The 21012-nt window shown below is 46.4% G+C and overlaps 1 protein-coding gene across 2 annotated transcripts in view; it reads left to right on the top strand.

The window, feature by feature from the left end:
• The window catches only part of sptbn5 (spectrin, beta, non-erythrocytic 5), a 321773-nt gene that overhangs the window by 151943 nt on the left and 148818 nt on the right, over positions 1-21012 (top strand). For both annotated transcript variants that reach the window (XM_068039706.1, XM_068039705.1), the window contains exons 30-34: positions 6171-6285; positions 7132-7242; positions 7501-7680; positions 9375-9584; positions 10244-10393. In XM_068039706.1, coding sequence (XP_067895807.1) covers positions 6171-6285; positions 7132-7242; positions 7501-7680; positions 9375-9584; positions 10244-10393 — 766 coding nt within the window. The remainder of the gene's footprint in view (positions 1-6170; positions 6286-7131; positions 7243-7500; positions 7681-9374; positions 9585-10243; positions 10394-21012) is intronic.

Here is a 21012-nt window from a genome sequence, read left to right as displayed (position 1 = left end):
ATCTAAGAGTGAGGGGATCACAGGGTGTTGTATCTAAGAGTGAGGGGATCACAGGGTGTTGTATCTGAGAGTGAGGGGATCGCAGGGTTTTGGATCGAAGAGTGAGGGGATCACAGGCTGTTGTATCTAAGAGTGAGGGGATTGCAGGGTGTTGTATCTAAGAGTGAGGGGATCACAGGGTGTTGTATCTGAGAGTAAGGGGATCACAGGGTGTTGTATCTGAGAGTGAGGGGATCGCAGGGTGTTGGATCTGAGAGTGAGGGGATCGCAGGGTGTTGTATCTGAGAGTGAGGGGATCGCAGGGTGTTGTATCTAAGAGTGAGGGGATCGCAGGGTTTTGTATCTGAGAGTGAGGGGATCGCAGGGTTTTGTATCTAAGAGTGAGGGGATCGCAGGGTGTTGTATCTAAGAGTGAGGGGATCACAGGTTTTTGTATCTGAGAGTGAGGGGATCGCAGGGTTTTGTATCTAAGAGTGAGGGGATCGCAGGGTGTTGTATCTAAGAGTGAGGGGATCACAGGGTGTTGTATCTAAGAGTGAGGGGATCACAGGGTTTTGTATCTGAGAGTGAGGGGATCGCAGGGTGTTGTATCTGAGAGTGAGGGGATCACAGGGTGTTGTATCTAAGAGTGAGGGGATCGCAGGGTTTTGTATCGAAGAGTGAGGGGATCGCAGGGTGTTGTATCTGAGAGTGAGGGGATCGCAGGGTGTTGTATCTGAGAGTGAGGGGATCGCAGGGTGTTGTATCTAAGAGTGAGGGGATCGCAAGGTGTTGTATCTAAGAGTGAGGGGATCACAGGGTGTTATATCTGAGTGAGGGGATCACAGGGTGTTGTATCTGAGAGTGAGGGGATCGCAGGGTGTTGTATCTAAGAGTGAGGGGATCGCAGGGTGTTGTATCTGAGAGTGAGGGGATCGCAGGGTGTTGTATCTGAGAGTGAGGGGACCGCAGGGTTTTGTATCTGAGAGTGAGGGGATCACAGGGCTTTGTATCTGAGAGTGAGGGGATCACAGGGTTTTGTATCTAAGAGTGAGGGGATCGCAGGGTGTTATATCTAAGAGTGAGGGGATCACAGGGTGTTGTATCTGAGAGTGAGGGGATCGCAGGGTGTTGTATCTGAGAGTGAGGGGATCACAGGGTGTTGTATCTGAGAGTGAGGGGATCGCAGGGTGTTGTATCTGAGAGTGAGGGGATCGCAGGGTGTTGTATCTGAGAGTGAGGGGATCGCAGGGTGTTGTATCTGAGAGTGAGGGGATCGCAGGGTGTTGTATCTGAGAGTGAGGGGATCGCAGGGTGTTGTATCTGAGAGTGAGGGGATCGCAGGGTTTTGTATCTAAGAGTGAGGGGATCGCAGGGTGTTGTATCTGAGAGTGAGGGGATCACAGGCTGTTGTATCTAAGAGTGAGGGGATCACAGGGTGTTGTATCTGAGAGTGAGGGGATCGCAGGGTTTTGTATCTAAGAGTGAGGGGATTGCAGGGTGTTGTATCTAAGAGTGAGGGGATTGCAGGGTGTTGTATCTGAGAGTGAGTGAGGGGATCGCAGGGTGTTGTATCTAAGAGTGAGGGGATCGCAGGGTGTTGTATCTGAGAGTGAGTGAGGGGATCGCAGGGTGTTGTATCTGAGAGTGAGGGGATCTCAGGGTGTTGTATCTAAGAGTGAGGGGATCGCAGGGTGTTATATCTAAGAGTGAGGGGATCACAGGGTGTTGTATCTGAGAGTGAGGGGATCGCAGGGTGTTGGATCTGAGAGTGAGGGGATTGCAGGGTGTTGTATCTGAGTGAGTGAGGGGATCGCAGGGTGTTGTATCTGAGAGTAAGGGGATCACAGGGTGTTGTATCTGAGAGTGAGGGGATCGCAGGGTGTTGGATCTGAGAGTGAGGGGATCGCAGGGTTTTGTATCTGAGAGTGAGGGGATCACAGGGTTTTGTATCTAAGAGTGAGGGGATCGCAGGGTGTTGCATCTGAGAGTGAGGGGATCGCAGGGTGTTGTATCTAAGAGTGAGGGGATCGCAGGGTGTTGTATCTAAGAGTGAGGGGATCACAGGGTGTTGTATCTAAGAGTGAGGGGATCACAGGGTTTTGTATCTGAGAGTGAGGGGATCACTGGGTGTTGTATCTAAGAGTGAGGGGATCACAGGGTTTTGTATCTGAGAGTGAGGGGATCGCAGGTTGTTGTATCTGAGAGTGAGGCAATCGCAGGGTGTTGTATCTAAGAGTGAGGGGATCGCAGGGTGTTGTATCTAAGAGTGAGGGGATCACAGGGTGTTATATCTAAGAGTGAGGGGATCACAGGGTGTTGTATCTGAGATTGAGGGGATCGCAGGGTGTTGTATCTGAGAGTGAGGGGATCACAGGGTGTTGTATCTAAGAGTGAGGGGATCGCAGGGTGTTATATCTAAGAGTGAGGGGATCACAGGGTGTTGTATCTGAGAGTGAGGGGATCGCAGGGTGTTGTATCTGAGAGTGAGGGTATTGCAGGGTGTTGTATCTGAGAGTGAGGGGATCGCAGGGTGTTGTATCTGAGAGTGAGGGGATCACAGGGTTTTGTATCTAAGAGTGAGGGGATCACAGGGATTTGTATCTGAGAGTGAGGGGATCACAGGGTTTTGTATCGAAGAGTGAGGGGATCGCAGGGTGTTATATCTAAGAGTGAGGGGATCACAGGGTGTTGTATCTGAGAGTGAGGGGATCGCAGGGTGTTGTATCTGAGAGTGAGGGGATCGCAGGGTTTTGTATCTGAGAGTGAGGGGATCACAGGGTTTTGTATCTAACAGTGAGGGGATCACAGGGTTTTGTATCTAAGAGTGAGGGGATCACAGGGTTTTGTATCGAAGAGTGAGGGGATCGCAGGGTGTTATATCTAAGAGTGAGGGGATCACAGGGTGTTGTATCTGAGAGTGAGGGGATCGCAGGGTGTTGTATCTGAGAGTGAGGGGATCACAGGGTGTTGTATCTGAGAGTGAGGGGATCACAGGGTGTTGTATCTGAGATTGAGGGGATCGCAGGGTGTTGTATCTGAGAGTGAGGGGATCGCAGGGTGTTGTATCTGAGAGTGAGGGGATCGCAGGGTGTTGTATCTGAGAGTGAGGGGATCACAGGGTGTTGTATCTGAGTGAGGGGATCACAGGGTGTTGTATCTAAGAGTGAGGGGGTCACAGGGTGTTGTATCTGAGAGTGAGTGAGGGGATTGCAGGCTGTTGTATCTAAGAGTGAGGGGATCACAGGGTGTTGTATCTGAGAGTGAGTGAGGACATCGCAGGGTGTTGTATCTGAGAGTGAGTGAGGGGATCGCAGGGTGTTGTATCTGAGAGTGAGGGGATCACAGGCTGTTGTATCTAAGAGTGAGGGGATCACAGGGTGTTGTATCTGAGAGTGAGGGGATCGCAGGGTGTTGTATCTGAGAGTGAGGGGATCACAGGCTGTTGTATCTAAGAGTGAGGGGATTGCAGGGTGTTGTATCTGAGAGTGAGGGGATCGCAGGGTGTTGTATCTGAGAGTGAGGGGATTGCAGGGTGTTGTATCGAAGAGTGAGGGGATCGCAGGGTGTTGTATCTGAGAGTGAGTGAGGGGATCGCAGGGTGTTGCATCTGAGAGTGAGGGGATCGCAGGGTTTTGTATCTAAGAGTGAGGGGATCACAGGCTGTTGTATCTAAGAGTGAGGGGATCACAGGGTGTTGTATCTGAGAGTGAGGGGATCGCAGGGTGTTGTATCTGAGAGTGAGGGGATCGCAGGGTGTTGTATCTGAGAGTGAGGGGATCACAGGGTGTTGTATCTGAGTGAGGGGATCACAGGGTGTTGTATCTAAGAGTGAGGGGATCACAGGGTGTTGTATCTGAGAGTGAGGGGATCGCAGGGTTTTGTATCTAAGAGTGAGGGGATTGCAGGCTGTTGTATCTAAGAGTGAGGGGATCACAGGGTGTTGTATCTGAGAGTGAGTGAGGACATCGCAGGGTGTTGTATCTGAGAGTGAGTGAGGGGATTGCAGGATGTTATATCTGAGAGTGAGTGAGGGGATCGCAGGGTGTTGTATCTGAGAGTAAGGGGATCGCAGGGTGTTGTATCTGCGAGTGAGGGGATCACAGGCTGTTGTATCTAAGAGTGAGGGGATCACAGGGTGTTGTATCTGAGAGTGAGGGGATCGCAGGTTTTGTATCTAAGAGTGAGGGGATCACAGGCTGTTGTATCTAAGAGTGAGGGGATCGCAGGGTGTTGTATCTAAGAGTGAGGGGATCGCAGGGTGTTGTATCTGAGAGTGAGTGAGGGGATCGCAGGGTGTTGCATCTGAGAGTGAGGGGATCGCAGGGTTTTGTATCTAAGAGTGAGGGGATCACAGGCTGTTGTATCTAAGAGTGAGGGGATCACAGGGTGTTGTATCTGAGAGTGAGGGGATCGCAGGGTGTTGTATCTGAGAGTGAGGGGATCGCAGGGTGTTGTATCTGAGAGTAAGGGGATCACAGGGTGTTGTATCTGAGTGAGGGGATCACAGGGTTTTGTATCTGAGAGTGAGGGGATCACAGGGTTTTGTATCTAAGAGTGAGGGGATCACAGGGTTTTGTATCTGAGAGTGAGGGGATCACAGGGTTTTGTATCTGAGAGTGAGGGGATCGCAGGGTGTTATATCTAAGAGTGAGGGGATCACAGGGTGTTGTATCTGAGAGTGAGGGGATCGCAGGGTGTTGTATCTGAGAGTGAGGGGATCACAGGGTGTTGTATCTAAGAGTGAGGGAATCGCAGGGTGTTATATCTAAGAGTGAGGGGATCACAGGGTGTTGTATCTAAGAGTGAGGGGATCACAGGGTGTTGTATCTGAGAGTGAGGTGATCACAGGGTGTTGTATCTAAGAGTGAGGGGATCACAGGGTGTTGTATCTAAGAGTGAGGGGATCACAGGGTGTTGTATCTGAGAGTGAGTGAGGACATCGCAGGGTGTTGTATCTGAGAGTGAGTGAGCGGATTGCAGGATGTTATATCTGAGAGTGAGTGAGGGGATCGCAGGGTGTTGTATCTGAGAGTAAGGGGATCGCAGGGTGTTGTATCTGAGAGTGAGGGGATCACAGGCTGTTGTATCTAAGAGTGAGGGGATCACAGGGTGTTGTATCTGAGAGTGAGGGGATCGCAGGGTTTTGTATCTAAGAGTGAGGGGATCACAGGCTCTTGTATCTAAGAGTGAGGGGATTGCAGGGTGTTGTATCTGAGAGTGAGGGGATCGCAGGGTGTTGTATCTGAGAGTGAGTGAGGGGATCGCAGGGTGTTGCATCTGAGAGTGAGGGGATCGCAGGGTTTTGTATCTAAGAGTGAGGGGATCACAGGGTATTGTATCTGAGAGTGAGGGGATCGCAGGGTGTTGTATATAAGAGTGAGGGGATCGCAGGGTGTTGTATCTGAGAGTGAGTGAGGGGATCGCAGGGTGTTGTATCTGAGAGTAAGGGGATCACAGGGTGTTGTATCTGAGAGTGAGGGGATCACAGGGTTTTGTATCTGAGAGTGAGGGGATCACAGGGTTTTGTATCTAAGAGTGAGGGGATCACAGGGTTTTGTATCTGAGAGTGAGGGGATCACAGGGTTTTGTAGCTAAGAGTGAGGGGATCGCAGGGTGTTGTATCTGAGAGTGAGGGGATCACAGGTTGTTGTATCTGAGAGTGAGGGGATCGCAGGGTGTTGTATCGAAGAGTGAGGGGATCGCAGGGTGTTGTATCTGAGAGTGAGGGGATCACAGGGTTTTGTATCTAAGAGTGAGGGGATCACAGGGTTTTGTATCTAAGAGTGAGCGGATCACAGGGTTTTGTATCTGAGAGTGAGGACATCGCAGGGTGTTGTATCTGAGAGTGAGGGGATCGCAGGGTGTTGTATCTAAGAGTGAGGGGATCGCAGGGTGTTGTATCTGAGAGTGAGGGGATCACAGGGTGTTGTATCTGAGAGTGAGGGGATCGCAGGGTGTTGTATCTAAGAGTGAGGGGATCGCAGGGTGTTGTATCTGAGAGTGAGGGGATCGCAGGGTGTTGTATCTCAGAGTGTGTGGGCTGATTGCTGGTTGCTGTATCTGAGAGTGAATGATGGGTCGCAGGGTGCTGTGTGATTGGTCGTAACTTCTCCATTCTGCTGCTCAGTGTCGGTGACTATTTGTGCCTGTTTGACTGTAACCTACAGTAATGTTTTCCACTCTTTCAGGGATTTATGGAAGAGTTTACAGGAAAGGGCTCAGATTCGTGGGCAGAAGTTCTGCGATGCAGAAGCATTTCACAAGTGCAACCAAGACCTGTCAGAATCTCTGACCCACATAGAGGTAGGTGCATTCAGCACTTACAGTCTGGCACGGTAATGGTGCATGGAAATCTGGAAACATTGCTGCTCCTGGGGTTTCAGTACTTACCTTTCAGCCCTGAAACATATCTTGTATTCCAGTCCTGGTGACTTGAGGTTGGAATCTCTGCATCTCTCTCTGCTGGAATGGTCACGCATGTCCTTTGCAGTCTTTGATCATGTCTCGAATGTGTGTGTGGGTCCAAAATACTCCTGATTCAGCAGCTGCTACTATTGTATCATGCTTGTCACAAAGATGTGAGACCATTTCGAGAAAGCTTTACTCTGTGTCTAGCCCCATGCTGTAGATGCCCTAGGAGTGTTTGATGGGACAATGTAGAGGGAGCTTTACTCTGTATCTATCTGGGCGGCACAGTGGCGCAGTGGTTAGCACTGCAGCCTCACAGCTCCAGCGACCCGGGTTTAATTCTGGGTACTGCCTGTGTGGAGTTTGCAAGTTCTCCCTGTGTCTGCGTGGGTTTCCTCCAGGTGCTCCGGTTTCCTCCCACAAGCCAAAAGACTTGCAGGTTGGTAGGTAAATTGGCCGTTATAAATTGCCCCTAGTATAGGTAGGTGGTGGGGAAATATAGGGACAGGTGGGGATGTGGTAGGAATATGGGATTAGTGTAGGATTAGTATAAATGGGTGGTTGATGGTCGGCACAGACTCAGTGGGCCGAAGAGCCTGTTTCAGTGCTGTATCTGTAAACAAAATAAACTAAATACCCCATGCTGCAGCTGCCCTGTGAATGTTTAATGGAGCAATGTAGAAGTTTAGTACAGGATGGAGTCAGTATTTTCTCATATGTTTTTTGTTTCTGTCTCTCTAGGAGAAAGTTAAAAGCATCCCTGATGATATTGCAAGGGACCTGGGGGGTATTCAAGCACAACTGCGCACACATGAGGCACTGGAGCATGAACTGGCTGGGGCTGAGCAACAGGTAAGATCATACTTTTTTAAATTCTGTGTAACATCACATTACATCAACTATCAATAGGGAGCACTGAGAGCTGAATTTACAGGCGATAATAAAAGCAAAATACTGCAGACTCTGGAAATCTGAAACAAAAACAGAAAGTGCTGGAAATACTCAGCAGGTCAGGCAGCATCTATGGAGTTTGAAACAGAGTTAAAGTTTCGGGCCGTCTGATGAATGTGTTGGTTGCACAGTGACAGCTGGTGTCCCCTCTGATTCCAGTTGCAGGAGTTGGTGGATGCAGCCGATGAGGTCCTGCACAGGTGCACGACACAGCAGAGTGCGGCCCTGCAGGGCAAGCAGCAGGCGATGGTGGAGAGCTGGGAGAACCTGAGGGCTAAAGTGGATCAGCGGAGAGAAGCACTAGAGCAAGCCTGTAAAATCCAACGGTTCCTGGCGCTGGTGAGTACATGGTTATCTTTGGAGCAAAAGGTTTAATGGCATAAAAGAAATTTGCATTTATATAACTCCTTTCCCAATCTCAAAATGTCCCAAAACATTTAACAGCCAATTCAGTGCCTTTTTGAAGGGTAGTCACTGTTGTAATGTGGGAAATGCAGCAGACAATTGCACACAGCAAGCTCCCAAAAACAACAATGTGATACTGACCAGGTAATCTCTAAAAGTAATCTTGGTTGCAGGGTAAATATAGTCCATGACACTTGGGAGACTTCCCCTGCCCTTCTTCAAAATAGTGCTGTCTGATCTTTTGAGTTCACCTGGAAGGGAAGACGGGACCTTGCTTTATCTGAAAGACAGCACCTCCAACAGTGCAGCTCTCCCTCAGTACTGGACTGGAGTGTCAGCCTGGATCTTGTGCTCAAGTCCCTGGAGTGGGGCTCGAACCTATGACCTCCTTCACTCAGAGATGAGAGTGCTACCACTGAGCCCCAGCTGACACTGTAATGTTGGCTGGCTGGGCCCAGCATGTTCACAGCTCGTGGCGGTCCAAGATAACAAAGTCATCAACAATCCATTGCAGGCAACAAACAAAACTCATTCATTGTTGCTGGGACTATTGACCTTACTGCACTGCGGGAGAACGGTCACCAGACGGAATGTGGCGGTGCAAGAAAGAGGCTCACCACCACCTTCTCAAAGGCAAATTAGGACAGACAATAGATAGCAGTCCTGGCAGTGCCACCCACGTTCTGAGAAAAAAAAAAGTTTTTTTTTAAAAATACAGAAATAAACATTTCAGTACGACAGCAACCCTGTTCCTAACCTCTTGATGGGGTGTGTTTACTGCAATGGAGCAAAATATTCATAGCTCATCTTGGAAAAAAAAAATTCATGGAAAAATTGGAGAAGCTGGGATTGCTCTCCTTCAAGCAGGGAGATTTAACATGGGAGTCAAAAATTATGAAGGATTTCGATTGAATAAATAAGGAGAAACTGTTTCCGCTGGCAGGAGGGTCAGTAAGCAGATAAAACAAATTCAGGATAATTAGCAAAAGAAGCAGAGGAGTGATGAAGAGAGTTCTTTTTTACGTGGCGAGTTGCTGTGACTGGAATGCACTGAAAGGGCAGTGGAAGCAAATTCAATAGTTACTTTCAAAAGGGAATTGGATGCATAGTTGAGGGAAAAAAGAAATGAAAAGCGATAGGGAGAGAGCAGGGGGAGTTGGATGATTCTTTCAAAGAGCCAGCAGAGAAACAATGGGCCGAATGACCTCTTTCTGGGCTGTGATTCTGTGAACCATATTTCACCCAGGGCTTGACTATCATTTATGTCCCTGAGTTCTTTGAATAACTGAACTCTTTTTGAGTGTAATCCTTCATGTTTCTTCATAGACAACAGCTATTTGTGTTTACGTAATCTAAATACTGGAAGAGCCCCATACACCATACTGCAACAGCTCAGCCGAGAGACGTGTGCCGACTCGTGTAGGCAGTTGGATCATACTGATCTATTTTACCGTAAAGTATACAGTCACTCACACATAAAATAACATTTTCAAAGACATCTTGGGGAAAGGGTTTTGTGTAGAGGAGGATTCCTCAGTGAAATAGGCGCCAGGTTTAGCCACACTATAAGGGCCAGTCTATACGCAGCCTCCGTTGCCCATGTACTTTCTGAACTTTGTATCTCCTAGGTGCGGGATTACTTCTCCTGGTCGTCCGGACTGATGAGGGAGATGAAAGTGGAGGAAACGACACGTGATGGTTCCATGACTGATTTAAAACAAACCCAACACCAGCAGCTTCGGGCTGAAATCGATGCCAGGGAGGAGACCTTCAGACAGGTGGTCAAACTGGGCCATGAGATCCTGCAGGAGGAGTCCACCACCTCCACCTCCAAAGACGTAAGAACCATCAGCCCTCTTTTTTATTATATTTATCTCATTATCTTTCCTTTTGTCCCCTCCTTTCTCCCTCTTTCGTCTCTCTCCTTTGTTTCCTTCTGCATTCCACCCATCTCCTTTCTTCTGCTCATCTCCCTTTCTCTATCCTTCCACTTCCTCCTCCCTCTTGTTCCTCCCCTCTCTTCCCCCTCTCGTTCCGTGCCTCATCTCATCCCTCAATCCCCCTCCCCTCCCTCTTGTCCTCTCATCTCCCACTCTCATATCCCGACCTTCTCTCGTCCCCCTCCCCCCCTCTCTCTCGTGCCCCTCCCCCCTCTCTCTCGTGCCCCTCCCCCCTCTCTCTCGTGCCCCTCCCTCCCTGTCTCTCGTGTCCCTTCCCTCCCTCTCTCTCGTGCCCCCTCCCTCCCTCTCTCGTGCCCCCTCCCTCCCTCTCTCGTGCCCCCTCCCTCTCTCTCGTGCCCCCCCCCCCGTCTCTCGTGTCCCTTCCCTCCCTCTCTCTGGTGTCCCTTCCCTCCCTCTCTCTCGTGTCCCTTCCCTCCCTCTCTCTCGTGCCCCCTCCCTCCCTCTCTCGTGCCCCCTCCCTCGCTTCGTGCCCCCCAACCTCGCTCTCCCTTTCTAGCTATCCATGCCTGTCTAATCCAGATTGTCCTGTTCTCTAGATCAGAGACAAGGTTGGTGCTCTACAGGACGAGCGGTCAGGCCTGTACCATCAGTGGGAGTTGAAGAAGGTCTGGTTGGAAAGGATGTTACTGGAGCAGGTTTTCTACAGAGACAGCGGCCACATGGAAAAGATTATGAACTCTCAGGAGGTGGGTGTGGTCAGAGAGGAGAAACAGGAGGTGGGACTGATCCCAAAACAACAAGAGCGATACTTCCTACGCACATCCTTGCTGGCAATTCAGTCCAGACGGGAGAGCAGGAGTCCCACATAAATGCACTGGCTTTAAAATTGCAACTTCACTGCTTGGTCTACAGGTATTCTGTGGAGGGTAATGCTGTCTCTGCAGTCACAGACACAGGGGGTGAATATTAATCCCCAAAAATGGAGCGGAGGGGGGAGGCTAAGGTCAGAAGTTAATATTTTAAAAATCTGAAACCCAACCCCAAGCCGCCCACTTCTGTTTTTAACAGAGGCAGGATGGTAGGGGTGATGTGGTACCAGGTGAGCAACCAACTTGTTTCGGGAGCCGGCTTGGTCATTTATATATCATAATGAGACTGTGTGCCTCCGAATTAACCATCATTTTAAATTTAACCCTGGCCGACGGGTTTCCCGGGTCTTGTGAATCCCGGCAGCTGAAGGGAGGGAGGACTGCTGTCTACAGGGGGTAAGTGTTTTGGAACACACCTGCTACATCCAACTACCTGCTTCACCCTCTCCCAGCACCCTATATTCAGACAACACCCAACCCTCGCCCACCCTTCCGATCTTCCTGCAGACCCTTCCCATCTCCCTCACCCCCGACCCTTCCCGTCTCCCTCACCCCCGACCCTTCCCGTCTCCCTCACCCCCGACCCTTCCCGTCTCCCTCACCCCCGACCCTTCCCATCTCCCTCACCCCCGACCCTTCCCGTCTCCCTCACCCCCGACCCTTCCCGTCTCCCTCGCCCCCGACCTTTCCCGTCTCCCTCACCCCCGACCCTTCCCATCTCCCTCGCCCCCGACCCCTCCTTCCTCTCTGCTCTCCAGCCGACAGTCAGTTAACCAGTCTCTCTGGTTGGCCATGGGTGGCAAACGGAGACAAAATCTGGTAATGAGGTCCCGCCATTAACTTTAACAGGTCCTGGGTGAAACCTGTTTTTTTTAATGTTTGCCAAACACAAAACAGTTTGCACCACCGCACCCCCACCAACCTTGCCACGCCGTCTGCCTCCGAACTAATACTGGGGCCAAGGAAAGTATTTTCTCATCCCTTTGGTATTTTCTTCTTCCAGAAGTAAAAATGAGCTTGCATTTCTACAGTGTCTTTCACAACATCAGGATGTCCCAAAGACTTGTACAGCCAATGAAGTCCTTTTGAAGTATAGTCACTGTCATAATCTAAGAAATGGGACATCCTGTTTGTGCTGGAAGGTCCCATAAACAGCTCCGTGATAATGACCAGATAATGGGCTTTCAGCTGTTGGTTGCAGAATACATATTGGTTGGGACACAGCTCTCTGAATGGTGTTGTGAGATCTCTTATGTCTGCCTAGAGGGCAGATGGGGCCTCGGTTTAGTGTCTCATCTGAAAGATGGCACCTCTGACAGTGCAGCACTCCCTCAGGACTGCACTGAAGTGACTGTCTGGATTATGTGCTCAAGTCTCTGCATTGGGACTTGATCCCACAATGATCTGACTCAGAGTCAAGAAGGTGACCACTGGACGACTGCCGGCACTTAGTTCCTGTTCTTCAAACCGCAATGTTGCCTCGGGATTTCTCACTCTTTGAATAGTTATCTGTCATTTATTCTTCACCATCAGGGTGATGAGACTTCACTTCAAACTTTCATTTAAACATTACTCCTCTCACTGTGAAAGTTAGGAGTTGAGGCTCCAGTATGGAAGTTGAATTCACAACCTTCTGACTAAATGATCAGTGTCAAGCCAAACTGACAGTGGATGAGATTTAATGCGCAATGGCAGCAATATGAGTAGAATACTGTGTTTCCATAACAGCACAACAGAGGTGCATTTATAATACAGTGCTGTCTCTGGGTGTGAACACTCTCTTGTTTAAATTACAGCACTGTCTCTGGGTGTGAACATTCTCTTGTTTATATTACAGTGCTGTATCTGTGTGTGAACACTCTCGTTTATATTACAGTGCTGTCTCTGGGTGTGAATATTCTCTTGTTTATATTACAGTGCTGTCTCTGGGTGTGAACACTCTCTCATTTATATTACAGTGCTGTCTCTGGGTGTGAATATTCTCTTGTTTATATTACAGTGCTGTCTCTGGGTGTGAACACTCTCATTTATATTACAGTGCTGTCTCTGGGTGTGAATATTCTCTTGTTTATATTACAGCGCTGTCTCTGGGTGTGAACACTCTCTCATTTATATTACAGTGCTGTCTCTGGGTGTGAATATTCTCTTGTTTATATTACAGTGCTGTCTCTGGGTGTGAACACTCTCTCATTTATATTACAGTGCTGTCTCTGGGTGTGAATATTCTCTCATTTATATTACAGTGCTGTCTCTGGGTGTGAACACTCTCTCATTTATATTACAGTGCTGTCTCTGGGTGTGAATATTCTCTTGTTTATATTACAGTGCTGTCTCTGGGTGTGAACACTCTCTTGTTTATATTACAGTGCGGTCTCTGGGTAGAGCACTCTCTCATTTATATTACAGTGCTGTCTCTGGGTGTGAACTCTCATTTATATTACAGCACTGTCTCTGGGTGTGAACACTCTCTTGTTTATATTACAGTGCTGTCTCTGGGTGTGAACACTCTCTTGTTTATATTACAGTGCTGTCTCTGGGTGTGAACATGCTCTTGTTTATATTACAGTGCTGTCTCTGGGTGTGAACATTCTCTTGTTTATATTACAGTGCTGTCTCTTGGTATGAACACTCACTCGTTTATATTACAGTGCTGTCTCTGGGTATGAACACTCTCTCGTTTATATTACAGCACTGTCTCTGGGTGTGAACACACTCTTGCCTCTTGTTCATATTACAACACTGTATCTGTGTGTGAACACTCTCTCGATTATATTACAGCATTGTCTCAGGGTGTGAACACTCTCTCCTTTATATTACAGCACTGTCTCTGGGTGTGAACACTCTCTCATTTATATTACAGCACTGTCTCTGGGTGTGAACACTCTCTCCTTTATATTACAGTGCTGTCTCTGGGTGTGAACACTCTCTCCTTTTTATTACAGTGCTGTCTCTAGGTGTGAACACTCTCTCATTTATATTACAGTGCTGTCTCTGGGTGTGAACACTCTCTCCTTTATATTAGTGCTGTCACTGGGTGTGAACACTCTCTCCTTTATATTACAGCACTGTCTCTGGGTGTGAACACTCTCTCATTTATATTACAGCACTGTCTCTGGGTGTGAACACTCTCTCCTTTATATTACAGTGCTGTCTCTGGGTGTGAACACTCTCTCCTTTTTATTACAGTGCTGTCTCTAGGTGTGAACACTCTCTCATTTATATTACAGTGCTGTCTCTGGGTGTGAACACTCTCTCCTTTATATTAGTGCTGTCACTGGGTGTGAACACTCTCTCATTTATATTACAGCACTGTCTCTGGGTGTGAACACTCTCTCCTTTATATTACAGCGCTGTCTCTGGGTGTGAACACTCTCTCCTTTTTATTACAGTGCTGTATCTGGGTGTGAACACACACTCATTTATATTACAGTGCTGTCACTGGGTGTGAACACACACTCATTTATATTACAGTGCTGTCACTGGGTGTGAACACTCTCTCATTTATATTACAGTGCTGTCACTGGGTGTGAACACTCTGTCCTCTATATTACAGCGCTGTCTCTGGGTGTGAACACACACTCATTTATATTACAGCACTGTCTCTGGGTGTGAACACTCTCTCCTTTATATTACAGTGCTGTCACTGGGTGTGAACACTCTCTCATTTATATTACAGTGCTGTCTCTGGGTGTGAACACACACTCATTTATATTACAGTGCTGTCACTGGGTGTGAACACTCTCTCATTTATATTACAGTGCTGTCACTGGGTGTGAACACTCTGTCCTCTATATTACAGCGCTGTCTCTGGGTGTGAACACTCTCTCCTTTTTATTACAGTGCTGTCTCTCTGTGTGAACACTCTCTCATTTATATTACAGTGCTGTCACTGGGTGTGAACACTCTCTCATTTATATTACAGCACTGTCTCTCTGTGTGAACACACACTCATTTATATTACAGTGCTGTCTCTGGGTGTGAACACTCTCTCCTTTATATTACAGTGCTGTCACTGGGTGTGAACACTCTCATTTATATTACAGCACTGTCTCTCTGTGTGAACACACACTCATTTATATTACAGTGCTGTCTCTGGGTGTGAACACTCTCTCCTTTATATTACAGTGCTGTCACTGGGTGTGAACACTCTCTCATTTATATTACAGCACTGTCTCTGGGTGTGAATATTCTCTTGTTTATAATACAGTGCTGTCTCTGGCTGTGAACACTCTCTTGTTTATATTACAGCACTGTCTCTGTGTGTGAACACTCTCTTGTTTATATTATAGTGCTGTCTCTGTGTGTGAACACTCCCTCCTTAATATTACAGTGCTGTCTCTGGGTGTGAACACTCTCTCGTTTATATTACAGTGCTGTCTCTGTGTGTGAACATTCTGTTGTTTATATTACAGTGCTGTCTCTGGGTGTGAACACTCTCTCGTTTATATTACAGTGCTGTCTCTGGGTGTGAACATTCTCTTGTTTATATTACAGCACTGTCTCTGGGTGTGAACACTCTCTCGTTTATATTACAGTGCTGTCTCTGGGTGTGAACATTCTCTTGTTTATATTACAGTGCTGTCTCTGGGTGTGAACATTCTCTTGTTTATATTACAGCACTGTCTCTGGGTGTGAACACTCTCTCGTTTATCTTACAGCACTGTCTCTGGGTAGAACACTCTCTCATTTATATTACAGTGCTGTCTCTGGGTGTGAACTCTCATTTATATTACAACACTGTCTCTGGGTGTGAACTCTCATTTATATTACAGCACTGTCTCTGGGTGTGAACTCTCATTTATATTACAGCACTGTCTCTGGGTGTGAACACTCTCTCGTTTATATTACAGTGCTGTCTCTGGGTGTGAACATTCTCTTGTTTATATTACAGCGCTGTCTCTGGGTGTGAACACTCTCTTGTTTATATTACAGTGCTGTCTCTGGGTGTGAACACTCTCTCGTTTATATTACAGTGCTGTCTCTGGGTGTGAACATTCTCTTGTTTATATTACAGCACTGTCTCTGGGTGTGAGCACTCCCTCGTTTATATTACAGTGCGGTCTCTGGGTAGAACACTCTCTCATTTATATTACAGCGCTGTCTGTGTGTGTGAACACTCTCTCGTTTATATTACAGTGCTGTCTCTGGGTGTGAACACTCTCTCATTTATATTACAGTGCGGTCTCTGGGTAGAACACTCTCTCATTTATATTACAGCACTGTCTTTGGGTGTGAACACTCTCTCCTTTTTATTACAGTGCTGTCTCTCTGTGTGAACACACACTCATTTATATTACAGAGCTGTCTCTGGGTGTGAACACTCTCTCCTTTATATTACAGTGCTGTCACTGGGTGTGAACACTCTCTCGTTTATATTACAGTGCTGTCTCTGGGTGTGAACATTCTCTTGTTTATATTACAGCACTGTCTCTGGGTGTGAGCACACTCTTGTTCATATTACAACACTGTATCTGTGCATTCTGTTGTTTATATTACAGTGCTGTCTCTGGGTGTGAACATTGTCTTGTTTATATTACAGTGCTGTCTCTGGGTGTGAACACTCTCTCGTTTATATTACAGCACTGTCTCTCTGTGTGAACGCACACTCATTTATATTACAGTGCTGTCTCTGGGTGTGAACACTCTCTCCTTTATATTACAGTGCTGTCACTGGGTGTGAACACTCTCTCCTTTATATTACAGTGCTGTCTCTCTGTGTGAACACACACTCATTTATATTACAGTGCTGTCTCTGGGTGTGAACACTCTCTCCTTTATATTACAGTGCTGTCACTGGGTGCGAACACTCTCTCATTGATATTACAGCACTGTCTCTCTGTGTGAACGCACACTCATTTCTATTACAGTGCTGTCACTGGGTGTGAACACTCTCTCCTTTATATTACAGCATTGTCTCTGGGTGTGAACACTCTCTCATTTATATTACAGCACTGTCTCTGGGTGTGAACACTCTCTCAATTATATTATAGTGCTGTCTCTGGGTGTGAACACTCTCTCCTTTATATTACAGCATTGTCTCTGGGTGTGAACACTCTCTCATTTATATTACAGTGCTGTCTCTGGGTGTGAACACTCTCTCCTTTATATTACAGTGCTGTCACTGGGTGTGAATACTCTCTCATTTATATTACAGTGCTGTCTCTGGGTGTGAACACTCTCTCCTTTATATTACAGTGCTGTCACTGGGTGTGAACATTCTCTCATTTATATTACAGCACTGTCTCTCTGTGTGAAAGCACACTCATTTATATTACAGTGCTGTCTCTGGGTGTGAACACACACTCATTTATATTACAGCACTGTCTCTGGGTGTGAACACTCTCTCCTTTATATTACAGTGCTGTCACTGGGTGTGAACACTCTCTCATTTATATTACAGTGCTGTCTCTGGGTGTGAATATTCTCTCATTTATATTACAGTGCTGTCTCTGGGTGTGAACACTCTCATTTATATTACAGTGCTGTCTCTGGGTGTGAATATTCTCTTGTTTATATTACAGTGCTGTCTCTGGGTGTGAACACTCTCTTGTTTATATTACAGTGCGGTCTCTGGGTAGAGCACTCTCTCATTTATATTACAGTGCTGTCTCTGGGTGTGAACTCTCATTTATATTACAGCACTTTCTCTGGGTGTGAACACTCTCTTGTTTATATTACAGTGCTGTCTCTGGGTGTAAACACTCTCTTGTTTATATTACAGTGCTGTCTCTGGGTGTGAACATGCTCTTGTTTATATTACAGTGCTGTCACTGGGTGTGGACATGCTCTTGTTTATATTACAGTGCTGTCTCTTGGTATGAACACTCACTCGTTTATATTACAGTGCTGTCTCTGGGTGTGAACACACTCTTGCCTCTTGTTCATATTACAACACTGTATCTGTGTGTGAACACTCTCTCGATTATATTACAGCATTGTCTCAGGGTGTGAACACTCTCTCCTTTATATTACAGCACTGTCTCTGGGTGTGAACACTCTCTCATTTATATTACAGCACTGTCTCTGGGTGTGAACACTCTCTCCTTTATATTACAGTGCTGTCTCTGGGTGTGAACACTCTCTCCTTTTTAATACAGTGCTGTCTCTAGGTGTGAACACTCTCTCATTTATATTACAGTGCTGTCTCTGGGTGTGAACACACACTCATTTATATTACAGCACTGTCTCTGGGTGTGAACACTCTCTCCTTTATATTAGTGCTGTCACTGGGTGTGAACACTCTCTCATTTATATTACAGCACTGTCTCTGGGTGTGAACACTCTCTCCTTTATATTACAGTGCTGTCACTGGGTTTGAACACTCTCTCATTTATATTACAGCACTGTCTCTGGGTGTGAACACTCTCTCCTTTATATTACAGTGCTGTCTCTGGGTGTGAACACTCTCTCCTTTTTATTACAGTGCTGTCTCTGGGTGTGAACACACACTCATTTATATTACAGCACTATCTCTGGGTGTGAACACTCTCTCCTTTATATTACAGTGCTGTCACTGGGTGTGAACACTCTCTCATTTATATTACAGTGCTGTCACGGGGTGTGAACACACACTCATTTATATTACAGTGCTGTCACTGGGTGTGAACACTCTCTCATTTATATTACAGTGCTGTCACTGGGTGTGAACACTCTGTCCTCTGTATTACAGCGCTGTCTCTGGGTGTGAACACTCTCTCCTTTTTATTACAGTGCTGTCTCTGGGTGTGAACACACACTCATTTATATTACAGCACTGTCTCTGGGTGTGAACACTCTCTCCTTTATATTACAGTGCTGTCACTGGGTGTGAACACTCTCTCATTTATATTACAGTGCTGTCTCTGGGTGTGAACACACACTCATTTATATTACAGTGCTGTCACTGGGTGTGAACACTCTCTCATTTATATTACAGTGCTGTCACTGGGTGTGAACACTCTGTCCTCTATATTACAGCGCTGTCTCTGGGTGTGAACACTCTCTCCTTTTTATTACAGTGCTGTCTCTCTGTGTGAACACTCTCTCATTTATATTACAGTGCTGTCACTGGGTGTGAACACTCTCTCATTTATATTACAGTGCTGTCACTGGGTGTGAACACTCTCATTTATATTACAGCACTGTCTCTCTGTGTGAACGCACACTCATTTATATTACAGTGCTGTCTCTGGGTGTCAACACACACTCATTTATATTACAGCACTGTCTCTGGGTGTGAACACTCTCTGCTTTATATTACAGTGCTGTCACTGGGTGTGAACACTCTCTCATTTATATTACAGCACTGTCTCTCTGTGTGAACACACACTCATTTATATTACAGTGCTGTCTCTGGGTGTGAACACTCTCTCCTTTATATTACAGTGCTGTCACTGGGTGTGAACACTCTCATTTATATTACAGCACTGTCTCTCTGTGTGAACGCACACTCATTTATATTACAGCGCTGTCACTGGGTGTGAACACTCTCTCATTTATATTACAGCACTGTCTCTGGGTGTGAATATTCTCTTGTTTATAATACAGTGCTGTCTCTGACTGTGAACACTCTCTTGTTTAAATTACAGCACTGTCTCTGTGTGTGAACACTCTCTTGTTTATATTATAGTGCTGTCTCTGTGTGTGAACACTCTCTCCTTTATATTACAGTGCTGTCTCTCTGTGTGAACACACACTCATTTATATTACAGTGCTGTCTCTGGGTGTGAACACTCTCTCCTTTATATTGCAGTGCTGTCACTGGGTGTGAACACTCTCTCATTGATATTACAGCACTGTCTCTCTGTGTGAACGCACACTCATTTCTATGACAGTGCTGTCACTGGGTGTGAACACTCTCCTTTATATTACAGCATTGTCTCTGGGTGTGAACACTCTCTCATTTATATTACAGCACTGTCTCTGGGTGTGAACACTCTCTCATTTATATTACAGTGCTGTCTCTGGGTGTGAACACTCTCTCCTTTATATTACAGCATTGTCTCTGGGTGTGAACACTCTCTCATTTATATTACAGTGCTGTCTCTGGGTGTGAACACTCTCTCCTTTATATTACAGTGCTGTCACTGGGTGTGAACACTCTCTCATTTATATTACGGTGCTGTCTCTGGGTGTGAACACTCTCTCCTTTATATTACAGTGCTGTCACTGGGTGTGAAAACTCTCTCATTTATATTACAGCACTGTCTCTCTGTGTGAATGCACATTCATTTATATTACAGTGCTGTCTCTGGGTGTGAACACTCCTTTATATTACAGTGCTGTCACTGGGTGTGAACATTCTCTCATTTATATTACAGCACTGTCTCTCTGTGTGAAAGCACACTCATTTATATTACAGTGCTGTCACTGGGTGTGAACACTCTCTCATTTATATTACAGTGCTGTCTCTGGGTGTGAATATTCTCTCATTTATATTACAGTGCTGTCTCTGGGTGTGAACACTCTCTCATTTATATTACAGTGCTGTCTCTGGGTGTGAATATTCTCTTGTTTATATTACAGTGCTGTCTCTGGGTGTGAACACTCTCTTGTTTATATTACAGTGCGGTCTCTGGGTAGAGCACTCTCTCATTTATATTACAGTGCTGTCTCTGGGTGTGAACTCTCATTTATATTACAGCACTGTCTCTGGGTGTGAACACTCTCTTGTTTATATTACAGTGCTGTCTCTGGGTGTGAACACTCTCTTGTTTATATTACAGTGCTGTCTCTGGGTGTGAACATGCTCTTGTTTATATTACAGTGCTGTCTCTGGGTGTGGACATGCTCTTGTTTATATTACAGTGCTGTCTCTTGGTATGAACACTCACTCGTTTATATTACAGTGCTGTCTCTGGGTGTGAACACACTCTTGCCTCTTGTTCATATTACAACACTGTATCTGTGTGTGAACACTCTCTCGATTATATTACAGCATTGTCTCAGGGTGTGAACACTCTCTCCTTTATATTACAGCACTGTCTCTGGGTGTGAACACTCTCTCCTTTATATTACAGCACTGTCTCTGGGTGTGAACACTCTCTCATTTATATTACAGCACTGTCTCTGGGTGTGAACACTCTCTCCTTTATATTACAGTGCTGTCTCTGGGTGTGAACACTCTCTCCTTTTTAATACAGTGCTGTCTCTAGGTGTGAACACTCTCTCATTTATATTACAGTGCTGTCTCTGGGTGTGAACACACACTCATTTATATTACAGCACTGTCTCTGGGTGTGAACACTCTCTCCTTTATATTAGTGCTGTCACTGGGTGTGAACACTCTCTCATTTATATTACAGCACTGTCTCTGGGTGTGAACACTCTCTCCTTTATATTACAGTGCTGTCACTGGGTTTGAACACTCTCTCATTTATATTACAGCACTGTCTCTGGGTGTGAACACTCTCTCCTTTATATTACAGTGCTGTCTCTGGGTGTGAACACTCTCTCCTTTTTATTACAGTGCTGTCTCTGGGTGTGAACACACACTCATTTATATTACAGCACTATCT

The sequence above is a fragment of the Heterodontus francisci genome, chromosome 9 (assembly GCF_036365525.1).
Source record: "Heterodontus francisci isolate sHetFra1 chromosome 9, sHetFra1.hap1, whole genome shotgun sequence".
NCBI lineage: Eukaryota > Metazoa > Chordata > Chondrichthyes > Heterodontiformes > Heterodontidae > Heterodontus > Heterodontus francisci.
The sequence above is the reverse complement of the archived record's forward strand: the minus strand, read 5'-3'. Positions and strand labels throughout refer to the sequence as shown.